At 40.2% G+C, this 14785-nt stretch overlaps 1 protein-coding gene across 1 annotated transcript in view; it reads right to left on the bottom strand.

Moving 5' to 3' along the window:
• Window positions 1–14785, bottom strand: part of LOC127673199 (uncharacterized) — a gene marked incomplete at its 5' end in the record, with an annotated part of 81863 nt that overhangs the window by 54325 nt on the left and 12753 nt on the right. Inside the window, 1 exon segment of the mRNA XM_052168807.1 lies at window positions 14582–14588. Coding sequence (XP_052024767.1) covers window positions 14582–14588 — 7 coding nt within the window.

Raw genomic sequence — 14785 nt, 5'->3', positions numbered from 1 at the left:
CTTACAAACATTTTCTTATTAAATTGATGATTTTCATGGAAAATATTTCTGATAAAATTGAAGCAGTGCATAGAAAAGTAGTGTTAAATTGAAGATTTTTCATGGGAAATTATTCAGATAATATTGTGTACATAAAACAAGTCTAAATAATTGAAAAATTAAATAGAAATATTTTCTGATAAAATTAAAGTTTCTCTTAACTAATATTCAAGTAATATTGAAGAAATATATACAAATATGTGTTAAAATTGAAGAATTACCTGGAAAATAATAATAGTAAAATGGTAAACATAGAAAATATATATATATACTATACAATATACTATATAATATATACAAGATTACTCAGATCTGACACTCTGACCAAAGAAAACAAAACAGAATAATCTTGTTTTCCTGATCCCTGTCCACAGCCATCATCTCCAAGCAAGACCGTCCTGAGAAGGTCCCTCCCGTCCTGAATCTCCACATGCTGAAGGTGACCCTGGAACTGCCTTCTAACAAGTTCATGCGGCCGAAGCCTAGGAAGAAAGTGGACATCTCAAGTCTTCTGCTACCAACGTGATGGGCTGGCTCTTCTCTCCATCCTGACCCAGGTCTCCACAGCTAACACATTTGGAAATAAAGCACAGCACTTTCCCATTGTTCAGACACTGACAAATCTCAGTGGCTGAGACCTCTGGCTTTTGAAAGGGAGGTGATCAACATTTGTGTCCCAGGAGAGTCTCCCGGGATGGGCCCCTCAGCTTCTGTTCAGTAGAGGAAGAGCATTAACCGGAAGAAAAAGCCTGTTCCTCATGACATAGACAATCCTTTGTCTGAACATTCTAGTGTATCCTGGAGAGCTCTGGGCATCCCCTGTGATGTCATCAGTGATGTCACAACACCCACTGCTCTCAGGGCTTTCAATTAGTCCCTAGAGAGTTCACCCATATGTCTGCAAGATGGAGGAGGAATCTACTTGAGAGTGAGAATGGGGAGCTTAGAGAAGTGAGAGAGAGGCCAAAGGAAGCTGACTTTCCATCTCACTGTAAACCAGGAAGGAAGACGTGGTCCTGGGAAAGGCACAGGGAGTCATGGATCAGTGAGGTGAAAATTCCTGAAGTAGGCATCTGTGAGCCTCTCCTCCCAGGAGTGTGTAACAGGAAATGGTGCCACTGTGAAGCTCGTGAACTTTCCTGATTATCATAATTACTGAAAGGCAAGTATTCTAGTACATTTGATTGTCCATTCCCAAAGACAGGAGCAGGCTATTCCACAGGTATTCTAGCTGTGAATTTTTATATTTTCCCCTTACTGGTCATTCGGGTGTAACCTCGGACATAAGTAGACCATAAAGAGTCAGGTGGGAAATGATATGTCTGAGTTCATATCAGTTCAACACTTTACTCCCAGCTTAGTTTTCTAGGTACAGTGGCTATTAAAATACAGTAACTCATAGCAAAATATTCTTTTGAGGCCTTACATTCTAAGACCTCCTCTGACAAACTTATCCCTGAGAATGACACCCTGAGTTTCCTGAATCAGCAGATTGACTGCCTGTAAATCTCTAGCGCAACCAAACAACTGTCAGAATCCAAGACTGGATACTTTTTCCAGCTCAGGAAAAACTTTAGTCTTTCATTTGGATACTAACAAAAGATGTAGAAACTTTGATATTCAGAGAACCCAACTGATAATCAAAGAGTTAGTTGCCTAGTGCCAGACAGACTGCTTCCAGCAATGAACACTTTCACTACTCTATGCTGGATCTTACTGTCAGCTACTTCTGCAGCTAATTTTTGTCTGAGATAAAATGCCCTTTAGTATGCTTCTGTTCTAGAGATGTCGAGTTAACTTTCTGCCCTGACTAACAATGTGTTTACTAAAGGAAAGTATGTGAAATTTTCAATTGTCACTAAAAATTATGGAAAGTGAATTCCAACAAGCAATAAACATAAATTCATGGCTTACTAAAATATGTCATTTTATTAATTATGTAGAGAGTTTAAACATGAGATCATGTTTGTATTTAATATAATGTACATAATAGCAAATGGATTACAAGTAAATTAAGCTTGCTCATGTAGCCCTATTCATTTTGTTCCCTATCACATTAAAATTATAAATTTATATGAAAAGAAGAAAACATATTTAATAAATAAATCAACATAGGTAAAATAATATGGTCCTGAGTTTTTGAATAGGTAACATAAGGATATATTTTTAAATTTTAATGTCTACTTTACATATATTTATATATAAACATATAAATATCACATTTATATGTCCATACCACAGTCTGTATTGCTTAAGGTTCTAAATTAATTTTAAAAAGTTGTCACCTCCTAGACCAGGAGATGTTATTCATATCGGACATATCCTCACTCATAACATATCTGTGGTTTAAATTATGACATGTACATTTATGAATTTTTATACAGACAAAATATGTTCATATAAAATATCTCTATCTTTATAACTGTTTATTCCAGTGATCTCTTCTTGTGAAGATCCCTAGAAAGAATCTAATTGCTGAGACTGACAGTGAATCAGAGAGTCAATGCATAGGAAAAGAGATCTTGTGTGTCTCCAGACTGGTGTTGTAAAATCATGGATAACAAGAATCTATTGTCACATGATTTAATGTGAGGCAAGTGTGGTACCAGTTCTTGGCCTACAGTAGCTAAAACATTTGCTATTCCATTCCTCACTAAAATATTTTCAATATTTCAAATATTTTCATGTCAGAATTCATTTTAGAGAACCACATATAAGTTTGAACTCAGGTAAACCCAGAGACTGATATCTAGCACTAATTTCCAAGTTGCCCCCAACAAAGCCTGAGCTGTAGGTTAATCCCCATCAAGACCAGAATTTTCAAGTCACACCCTCAACAAGACCGGTGGTCTCAGTATATTCCCCACAACAAACCTACATCCCAGGTTACAGGCCCATACCTTGCCTAAAGACTCTCAATGCAGATGGGAACAGAAGTCAAGTTTATGATATGACTCCCAGCACTGGTCAGTTATGTTAAAGGCCAGAGTAGCTTTCCAATTAGATGGTTGCAAATGTACTCCCTGCTTGATGCTTACCATAAAGCCTTGCCCCTATAGACATTAGGGACACCCCCACAAAACCATAATGTGCAATGGTGGTGCATAGGAGGAGGGGTCCCAAGCTAGCTCTAATAGAATAAGGACCCTGTTTTGAGTTCCATCAGATCATCTCCAGAGTGATATTTCAGGGGTGGGGGGTGGTGGTATTACTAGCATTCCCCTGGCTCAATGTACTCAATTTCCACTAAGATGGAATAGCAGGCTAAGACATGTCTTTAAAATTGAAAATGGTTGGATTGAGGCAATTATGATAGAGCATTGGTCCAATATTCAAAACATATGGTTCACAATAAGGTCCCGACAAAGGCTCCAAAGAACATTTCTGATAATGAAACTGGTAGGGCAGCCTGCACAGCAGCCTGGTCCTGTTACTGTGCCTTCTCCTATGTTTAGAGCACAACAGAAAGCCAGAAGCTTTCTGGGCTCCTCGGTATACTGGCTGGGGTAACAAATCCAAGTGAGGAGTGTGGTATCTCCAGAGTCCTGATAAGCACACTACCTGTTGTGCTTCTTTCATTGTTGTTGGAGTGGCCAAGTGCAATGACTTATCTTTCACCTCCTAATTAATGTCCCTGTGTACCCTACACCACTATATTCTTAAGCATTTTACTCAATTAGAAGACTGCTAAATTTTAGTTGATTTTTTTTTTTACTTTTGATGCACTTATTGGTTTCCAATGAATCCAAATTAATCGACACCTCATGCTCTCTAGGTAATTTCTACATAATGTGTGCTTTAGATCACTAATATCATATTTATTGGAAGGAATAGATGATCAAGATCCCTTCTACCTTAGTTATGTCTCAGGGCTGCAAACATATCTTCAAGGCAAAATTGTAAAGTTATTCTAATGGCAATGCCAAATAAAACAAGTTGCTTCTGGTGATATTAATGGTGATATAGTGGCAAAAAGGCATTTACTAGATCAGTAACTGCACACCATGTTCCACAGATGTGCACATCTGCTGAGGGAAGGATGGCACTAAGTCATCTTTATACCTAGCTGCCTCCTCTCTTCACTGTTCACCCCACTGCTGACATGTCATCTATGAACTGCTCTACAGGCTTCTGATTCCTTGCTCATATTCAGATGTTTTTTTCTCCAGCTCTCAAGCTCTGCTTTCACCTTACTAAGCTTTTCTTCCAAGAAGCAAAGTCAGTGTCTTGTTATGATGCAGGCTTTGCTGCTCCTTAATGAAAAAACTAAAAATCTCATGCTGGCCATTGTGTGAGTTATCTTTTACAATGCAGATTTTCTTGATGTTCTCCTACTAGAGACCCTCCAGATCCATATGTGACTTCTGCAGCTGGACCACAAATGTGTATTTAGTAAATAATGTTTTAAAAATGCATTGGGATAAGAATGAAATTATTAAACATTGTAGGCACTCAAGTTGTGTAGACTATTTATCACAGTTTCTGCCTTTGATTAAACTGCACAAGGAGTCCATGCTAGATACAGAAAATGAATAAATACAGATGAAAAAGAGAAAACCCAAAATGGGAACTTAAATTCCCCTCTGAAATTTATTTTAATATTCTATTATTGGTTCCACTTGTTTTCCCAATGCTGTTACACACATATAAAAATGTAAGGTAGAAAGGGATATGTGTGAATGTATGTATTCATGTGATATTTTTTTCTATCCACTTTCAAATTCGACAGATAACCATATCAGTTTCAGGTCACCCTGCTAACACAAGAGAGAGGCAGAGCTGTGGTTGAACCAGAAGAAAATGGGGAGGGCACCTGGCCCAGAGCAGGGAAGGATACACTGGGATCAGGACTTCAGAGACTGTGCTGTCCTGGGGTGAGGTGTCTTTAAACCTGGGCTTCCAGTTCAGTGTGAGCAAGGAGGTGGATTAAACAGCTAACCTAACACTAAAGAATAATGTGAATTAGCCATCACTAGCGATGTGTACTGTGCACTGTGGCTACCAACTGGAAAATATATTCTTTAAATACCAAAAACATGAACATTAAGTAAGAGATGGGATGAGAGTCAGAGACAGAAAAGCACAGGAAAACTTGGTTCATGAAAGAAAGGAGTCGCAAACATATTGATTAGCTAAAAGATAAGATATTCCAACACATCTTCCCTCAAGATCTGCAAGGAGAAATGATAAAATCTCACACTTGAGATCTCAGATATTGAGAACAGCTTCTTACGACAAAAGAATATTTAATCTCCTTGATTTTCTCTGATGTATATTTATTCAAAAGTTAATAGAAATATTGACCAGGAATTTGATTTTGATAATAAGCCTAATCTGTACCTGGGCAGTTGTACACTTGGACGAAAAGATTATTCTCGTAACAGAATATGAACCCTGGCAGTCTTTTGCCACATTCAGTATCAAATCTAGAATTGAAGGAGGGGCTCATTTAAAGACTATTTTATCAAGCAAAGTATATTTATATTCACACACACACACACACACACACACATATATATATATATGTATATATATATATACATATATATATATACATGCATATAATTGAGTATCATATACCATACACAAATATTTTAATTAATTAATGTGTCCACAAGTGTTGGATAATGTTGCCAAAATTAGATACCATTTTATGAAGGCACTTTGATGCGTGCTCACACAGAAATCATTGGCCGACAATTGAATATAGGCTGTGATGCAGTTCTTTCATATTGGGCCCTTGACAAAAGTGGAAATTGTGAAATCAAGGCAGATATTTGACATATGATATTGACAAAGTCTCAACAGAGAGAATCCAGACAGTCTCATTGTCCAGAATTGTGAACCGGAGCCCAATGTATTAAATTCAAACTAAACCATGACACATTTGAATCTATTAAAAGAGTTATTGATGTTATAATTAAATTTTAGTGTTTTCTAAAGTTATAGGGGGAGAAACAGGACAGAACCAACAGTTTGTGTACACAGCTAAAGATTTCTGATGCATGAAAAAAAAATGACTTACCTAAAATCAATAACTTCATTTTAAAAATTGTCTCCAATTACCTCCATTGGTCTAAGGAAAAACCCAGTTACTTCTCAAATCTCCATCATTATCTTCACTATTCTTCATCCTCCAAAAGCAAAATGGTCTTGTCAAACAGCACAGGATGAAAGAAAATTTCAGGAACAAAAATTAAATAGTAAATGCACAAGGCTTCTTCATGTCTGCTAGGCTCTCAGATGGAGCAGTTGTGAAATCCATTTCTTATAAAGACAGACATCACACAGACATTTACAACTAAGTGTCTGTTTTAAGGCTACTGCTGTCTGGAGATCCACAAAATCTTATTTACAATTCCTTTCCATTCAAACTATGTCATGCTCCCTGGATAGCTTGAGAAAAATTCTGGCCTCAAGCTCTACATCTGAGGTCTGAAAATTTTGATCAAAACATTTCTGAAAACATATTTTGGAGATCACGTTCTCCATCATCAGGTGCCATGATTTCATTCATATTTCTGAAAGCATGTTTTGGAGATCATTTCCTCCATGCTCAGGTACCATGATTTCATTCATATGCATTGCATAATTCCCAAGGACTCTTGGGCAGATTGGACCAGAATACATGTCAACAGCCATACGGAAAAACACAATGAATTTCAACAGAACTTTCATAGACAAGAGTTTAGAAGATAATAAAAGTTCAATATCATTCACACTCTGAGAAGAATCATGGGACAATATGTCTTACACTATCTAGTGTAAGGAAGTACAGCCTCACATGAAACATTGAGCAAGGAGTTGAACATTCTCTCTGTTGTTCATATACTATCATATGCTAGTCATGTTTACAAAATACCTTCAAACTTACTGTGATTCCTGTCATGTGGAGAATATGTGATTATGCTAAATCCAAAATGACTCCGGTATAAATATTCAACACCCATTCTGTCCAATATCAGTACCTGTGCAGACATTCACTGAGATATTATGCTGATCTTTTGCCTGATAATCAGTCCCTGGCAATAAATGGCATTTGATGCAACATTGCTGATTGATGATTGAGAAGAATTTCATACATTTTACTCAAAGGAATGAAAGAATTTAGGTGTCATTTATGAGAGAGAATTCTATTGCTAATATTAGAATATAAATACTATTTTCAATTCATGTTTAGTTGGTCTTTGTTTTGAAACAGTCCTGTCTTCTGTGACATCGCAACAACGCACATGTATGTCTCTTATGCTAATTTATGTAAATTGTTTAGTCTACAATGAGTGACATAGATGGAGCACTGAATTTAATTTTGTAAATTTTTGAACTACCTTATATTTTTCCTCAAAAATATCCACACTGAATGCAGTGGACTCTTTTTTCTTCTTCTTTTTTAAATGTATTTTTAATCTATTTTTACAGTCCATTTTTATCACCCTCATGTTCCATCCACTGACAGTTCCATATTCCACACCTCCCCTGTGACAACCCATAGCCATAGGATCTTAATTTGAGAAGCTTCACTTCTTTCTTGTTTAATTGTTTTGATTTTTGAGCCTAGGTTTTCCTCTGTAGGCCTAGCTTGCTTTAAACTAAGTCTGACTACCAGGTTGGCCTTGAGATCAGAGATCCAACTGCTTCAGCTTCTATCCCCATACTGCTTCTTTCTTATAGGTGCTGAGACTAAAGTCTTGCACCACCAGACAGGGCAGAATCTTGACTCATTAGGCAATACAAATAGAAGCTAGTATTTTGGGTTTACCACCCAATTTTCCACAGTGTAATGCTTGGGAGGGTATAATTAACTAAATGGAGATTTCTCTGTATCGGGTCAAAGACTTGCCCTCAGCATTCCATGGATAACCTGAAGGTTCAGAGGGAGTACTGTCTCAATTTTTCAAAAACTTCAGCAGATTCAAAAGAGCATGGACTACTGAGTGCATTTACCAAACCTGAGTACAGGATCTTCCATGTCTCAGCCACTTTCTTTCTGTGGAGAGCCAAAACACAGCTTTAAGGATGGCTGGATTGTTGATTGGGATCTATACTCATTTTATTATATATTTGACAGCTTGGACAAACTGAGATACAGCAGAAGATTGAATTGTGTCATGAAGGTCTCAGAGGTCTTCCAGACTAAGAGTCAGAGGAGCCACAAGTGTCCTCAAGAGATTTGGACAACAACAAAAACAAAGGTATAGCAGAGACAGACCAACCCTTGACAAGTTTGCTCAGTGAGAAAGGCCTGGAACTTGAGACCTGTGATGGTGGAAGCTGCACTGACCAGGATCCTGCTTCTGACATTTACAGGAATCTAGGCTGCTGGGCATGGTATCAAAGGGCTTTTGGCCAGAAGAAGAAGTTAAAAAATCCACCAAGAACTCTGTTTGGGGCCCAGGAACCCTGATGCCTGCTAAGACTTACAATTAGGGATATTCTGTCAGCTTCTTTATTACAGCAAAGGAACTCACAAGGCAGCTGTGTCTTTGCAGCCATCTACTACATGTATGTTTGTTTTTTTACAGCTTTCTTAATAAAAGTCTTGAAATGCTGGAAATTTGTATTCTTGAAATGGACCTATGTAAAAGGTGAAGTGTGGAGTGGATACACATCAGGATACACTGTTCTCTAAACTTGACTCCCCAAATAGATTTGTTGGCCAATTATCCCTTTTCCTTTGCATCTAATCAGTTTCCTATTATGTTTTACTATAGACATCTGCATCCAGAGTGATAGGATCTTACTTTGAGAAGTGTCACAACCCTTTTTCCTGCTTGTTTTATCTTCTAAGCCTAGGTCACAGGACTAAATGGTGATTCTTTTAAACAGAAATTTTCAGGTAGTCTTAGAAAACCTTGTTCTCATGTGTCCTGGAACATAAGATAACCAGTACACAGGGAGAAACCTTGAGAACTTTGAGAAACCCCTGTGCTGAATCAACATGAATGATAACTGTTCTGAGAGTGTAGAGATTCAACACACCCCAGAGATATCTAGAAATGATGGCAAACAGAGAGGACCTGAAAACAAAATGAAATTATGTTTTGATCACATTTCTTGTATACTGGCACATGGGCGCCAGGGGTTTCATCCAGGGTTTCCTCCACACCTTGTCAACCCTGGAAATGGGTTTACAAAGGATCTCACTAGAGCCTCCCAGGCAAAGTCTGGATCCATTTGAAGAGTAAAGCACATAGAAACAAAATCAACTATGTTGTTTGCAATCAAGATCTGATTTACTCTCAGCCTGCTGACAGCACAGCATCACATTTCCTGCACTCTCACACTAGGATACCAAGAATTTTGGTCAGTGTATTGGTGCATGGGTTCCAAGTCTTGGGTTTCCACAGAATCCCCCTGCATCCTGCCTGGTAGGGTCTGATCTCATTGGCAAAAGGATAGCACCTAGAAAGAAAATCACGTGTGAGGTTTGAAATCCTTATGGAATTTCAGGGTGGAGTTGTTGACAGCCTAGTGGAATTTAGCTAGGCTGCAAGTCTCAAGTTGAAGTAGTTATTGGCTTGCAGCTCAGAGCCAAGAAACATTTATCTTTCTGGCCAGACTCATTTCCTGGCCAGGTTCATTCTCTGGGAAAGAACAGTAGAAACCACAGAGTGTATTTCTCTGTGTAACCATGACTGTTCTCAAAATCACTTTTACTTGATTACATCACAAATTATGCAAAATCCAAAACTTAAGGACACAACTTCAAGGGATTTATTGTTTAATTTGTAAAATGTAATCAGGTTCTTTGAAGTAGGAACACTCCAATCAAAGCAGATCTCTTTGATCTTGAAAGACAAAGGCCTTTAATCTGGATATGGAGCAAGAAATTGACATAACTGTGTCATTGTGATTGTTTTTGTTTCTATGAGCCAGGGTTTGTCTGCAATACCACTGGCTGTATAGGAACGCACTTTGTAGACCAGGCTATGCACAGAGATCCAGCTTCCTGATTCACTCCGTTAGTGCTTGGATTAAAGGCATGTGTCAACACACCCAGCAGAAGACACTCACCTTTAATCCAAAGATTGTTTCTGGAACACACACCTTTAATTTGGGCCACACTTTCATCTTGAGGCCTATATAAGGACACAGAGGAAGCAAGTTTTCACATTGCCTGCTTGCTTTCTCCTAGCTGGCAAGTCATATTGCTTAGCTGGCATTAGACCTTGCTTCTCTGTGATTCCATCTTCTACTGAGGACCAGCTGAGCCATCCAGCTTTGGTGACTGAGATCTTCTGGATTCTTGGACTTTGCATCCTATCCAGCTCTTGTGGAATAAGACAGACTGCATCCTGGAGGTCAATCTAATATATTGCCCTATCAGGAAAGAGAGAGTGAGTGAGAGATCATTTTATGTGATCTTTTGCTCTCGAAAAAAGGCACCCCAAATAGACTCCCTGGCCCATGAGCACTTTCCCCATTGCCGGTCTAATCAGTTGCCTATAATGTTTAACTCTAGACAATTGTGTGATGTTGAAAGATTTTTTTCTATCCATTCACATTGAGGTGGTGAGAGGCTAGTGATTAGAAGGGAGTGAGGAGGAAGAGCTAGGTAGAGAGACACAGGGAGATGCATGCAGGAGCCATGAGTGGGAGAGGGTAGAGATACAGCATGCCAAGGTGGAATCAGAGGTAAATATATCTAAAGGTTAGACTATTGGGATAGAATTTTCCTATAATAGATATCTTTGTTATTACCTTATAGACATCTTGAACTTTTAAAAAATATATTTAAATATAATTGGCAAATCAATTAATTAAGTATTGAGAGTCTGTTCTTCTGGGTAATTTGAGGCACCTTGATTGGGGAAGAGCATAGCTGGTGTCCCACGGGTAGTGTGACATGTGTGAAATTTGGGTCCCTTAGATATGGCAGAGAGAAAACTCAGCAGAGATGCCAAGAAAGCTAGTTGGAAGAGATTGCCTCAGAGTCAAAAGTGAGAGCACCTCTGAAGGAGACCCTGAGGAGACCTGGTAAGTGTCATATGAGGCAAGAGTGGCCAAAAAGTCTGGGCCCAAAGTGGCCCAGAATGCTCTAGAGAGTCCGCGGCAGTGACCAGATTCTTGATAGCCTAGCTTGACCCTACCAAAGAGCTAGATTGCTGCCTCTGCCAAGGTCCTCACTGAGCAGACTGGCTGTTTCTCCTGCAGTTATTGTGGGCGAGGAATGTGTTGGCTCATTTTTAAATTAAATACCATTACAGCATTCAGAGTGATAGCATTTTATGTTGAGAAGCTTCACTCCTTTTGTGTTTACATGTTTTATTCTTTGAGCCTATGTTATCCTGTATAGCCCTGGCTGTCCTGAAAGTAGACTACCAGGCTGGCCTTCAGATTAGAGATCCACCTGCCTCTGCTTCTATCCCCAATCTGCTTCATTCCTATAGGTGCTGAGATAAAAGTTTTGCACCACCAGACTGGGCAGAATCTTGTCTCCTTAGGCAATGCAAATAGATGCTAGTATTGTGGGTTTAACATCCAATTTACCACAGTGCAATGCTTGGGAGGGTGTAATTATCTAACTGGAGACTTCTCTATATCAGAAAGTCAAGGACTTACTCTCAGCATTCCATGGATAACCTGAAGGTTCTGAGGGAGTACCTTCTCAGTTTTGTCAAAAATACAGCAGTTTACAGAGAGCATGGACTGCCAATTGCACGTGATTTGCCAGCTGTGAGTTCAAGATCTTCCACATCTCAGCATCTTTCTTTCTGTGGAGAGCCAAACCACAGCTTTGGTGATGGCTGTATTGTTGATTGGGATCTACACACCTTTTACTATGTATTTGAGAGCTTAGACAACTTGAGACACAGCAACAGACTGAATTGTGTCATGAAGGGCACAGAGATCTTTCAGAATGAGAGTCAGAGGGAGTCACAAGTGTCCTCAAGAGATGTGGACATCAACAAAGACAAAGGTATAGAGGAGCCAGACCAACCCTTGACAAGTTTGCTCAGGGAGAAAGGCCTGGAACTTGAGACCTGTGATGGTGAAGGCTGCACTGACTAGGATCCTGCTTCTGATATTTCCAGGAATCTAGGCTGCTGGGCATGGCTTCAAAGGGCTTTTGAGTAGATGAAGAATTGAAAAACAATCACCCAGAACTCTCTTTGGGGTCTTGGAATCCTGAAGCCTGCTAAGACTTGTAATTAGGGGATCTTCTGTCAGCCCATGCCAAGGCATCGCTTCCTCCTGAGGTTACCAGACACAAGACGGTATAGTACAGAATAGAGTTTATTCAGAGCATGGAGAGGGGAGATAAGAGGGAAGTAGAGGCAGATAAAGGCAGAGAGAGGGAGAGAGTAGAGAAGCAGAGGCGGCCATGACCATGTGGGGAGAGGGGGAGGGGAGAGGAAGGGAGGGGAGCCCAAGAAGGGGCAAGAGAGAAGCTGAGAGTGAGAGGATAAGAGAGGGGGAGGGGCAAGCAGCCCCTTTTATAGTGCATCAGACCTACCTGGATGTTGCCAGGTAACGGTGGGGCGGGGCATAGCTGGCTGTTGCCAGGTAACTGTGGGGTGGAGCTTAGACAGAATCCTAACAAGGGGGAGGTGCCTCGAGGCGTGGCTGTAAGGGACGGCCTTGGTTGTCTTAACTGGTGTGGGAAGCCCCACCCACTGTGGGCAGCACCATTCCCTGGCTAGGATCTTGGGCAGTGTGTGGAAAGCGGCTGAGCAGCAGCAGTCGTTCATTGCTCTTGGTGTCCTGATTATTTACACACCTGATGTGAGTGAGCAGCTGCTTCACATTTCAGAGTGACATCCCCACCATGAGGGACTTTACTGTGAACCGTGCGCTGGAATAAACCTGTTCTCCTGACAGAGTGTTTTATCAAACAACAGCAGTGATTAAGATACTTGTGAATTGACCTTTACCTATTCAAGGTGGCCACAATGAGAGGTAATGTTGTGTTTTGTTTAAAGAATCTTTTATTAGATATTTTCTTATTTACATTTATTTTTTTTTGTTTTTGTTTTTTGCGACAGGTTTTCTCTGTGTAGTCCTGGCTGTCCTGGAACTCACTCTGTAGATCAGGCTGGTCTTAAACTCAGAAATCTACCTGCCTCTGCCTCCCAAGTGTTTTTTTTTTTATTTTTAATTTATTTATATATTTTTATATTATATATACATATGTTTATATTGATATTTTATTTACATTTCAAGTGCGATCCCCTTTCCTCATTTCCCCTCTGAAAACCCTCTATCCCATCCCACCTTCCCATGCTCACTAACACACCCACTCCTGCTTCCCTGACCTGGAATTTCCCTACCCTGGGGCAATGAGACTTCATGGGTCCAAGGGCCTCTCCTCTCATGGATGTCCGACCAGGCCATCCTCTGCTACCCACGTGGCTGGAGCCATGGGTCCCTCCATGTGTACTCTTTGGTTGGTGGTTTAGTCCCTGGGAGCTCTAGGGGTACTGCTTGGTTCATATTGTTGTTTTTCCTATGGGACTGCAAACCCCTTCAGCTCCTTGGGTCCTTTCTCTAGCTCCTCCATTGTTGACCCTGTGCTCAGTTCAATGGTTGGCTGAGAGTGTCCCCGTCTGTGTGTGTCAGGCACTGGCATAGACTCTCAGGACACAGCTATATCAGGCTCCTGTCAGCAAACACTTGTTGGCATCAACAATAGTGTCTGGGTTTGGTACATGAGCTGGTTAATGGCCCCAATATGCTTGATTTACCCTAACTCACCCAAACTGTTATTGCAACAACACTGAAGATAAGAGGAGGCCCTTTGTCCACAGTCCGGATATGCTGGCAGGTCTCAAGGTGGCCATAAGATGACTCACAAATTTGGCCAGGGTGTATGAAAAAATAAAAGAGAGAAAATAAAATCCCTACAGCTTTTTTTTTTTTTCACAGTGTCATGGAGACGTTTTTGACAGTAGACGCCCATGGACCCCGAATCACCAGAAGCAAAGGCAGAAGTGGCTTGAGCTTTTGTCAATCAGGAAACACCAGCTATGAAGTCAAAGCCCCAGAGGGTGGAGTACTTAGTAAAGAGTTGTCTAAGAGATTTGAGGATAGTGGCAAAGAGTGTATTTAATGGAGGACAGACTGCAGAGGAGACGCAGATGGGAGGACAGAAGCAACAGACTGGAGACCTGGGAAAGATCCTGTTGGCAGCCAAGGACAAATCAGAAGACCATGAGTGATGCCTAAAAATGGCAGCCTCAATAAAGGAGATAAGGGGGCCCTGAGAATCAAAAGTGCCCCCACCACAAGACCAGGTTTACCCTAAAAGTAAAATGGAAACACATCATCTTTTGTTGATACAGTTCAACATTATATTGTACTAATACCTACATACAGAGTCTCTTCATCAGTTTATAAATGACTTTCCAGTGGCTACAGAAGAAAACAAAAATGGAGGACCTCTTAGATGCCTTAAAATTGAGGATATTTAAGCCTCTGCAAAGAAAATAAGCCTTACTCTGTCAACTTCAGGTGACCTCTGTTTACCTGTGGACTGCATACTCAGACCAGGGGTCCTGGCATTAGCCAATGGCCAATGTGTAACCAATTGGCACAAGCTAACGACCACTCTATTTATACCTCAGTCACAATGGCTTCTGGGTAAAAATGATACCAGAAGGACTCATTACCAGCCACCCTTCTTGAATCTCCCCAGTGTAACTACTCAGCTGCCCTGCTGTTGGACCCTGACCTTGCTGGATAGGCCTCTGTATGACTGTTCAAATAGAAGTAGGGGTAACTGCCTCTTTCAGGATGGACAGAGATA

Source organism: Apodemus sylvaticus, chromosome 22, assembly GCF_947179515.1.
Source record: "Apodemus sylvaticus chromosome 22, mApoSyl1.1, whole genome shotgun sequence".
NCBI classification, from domain to species: domain Eukaryota; kingdom Metazoa; phylum Chordata; class Mammalia; order Rodentia; family Muridae; genus Apodemus; species Apodemus sylvaticus.
The sequence above is the reverse complement of the archived record's forward strand: the minus strand, read 5'-3'. Positions and strand labels throughout refer to the sequence as shown.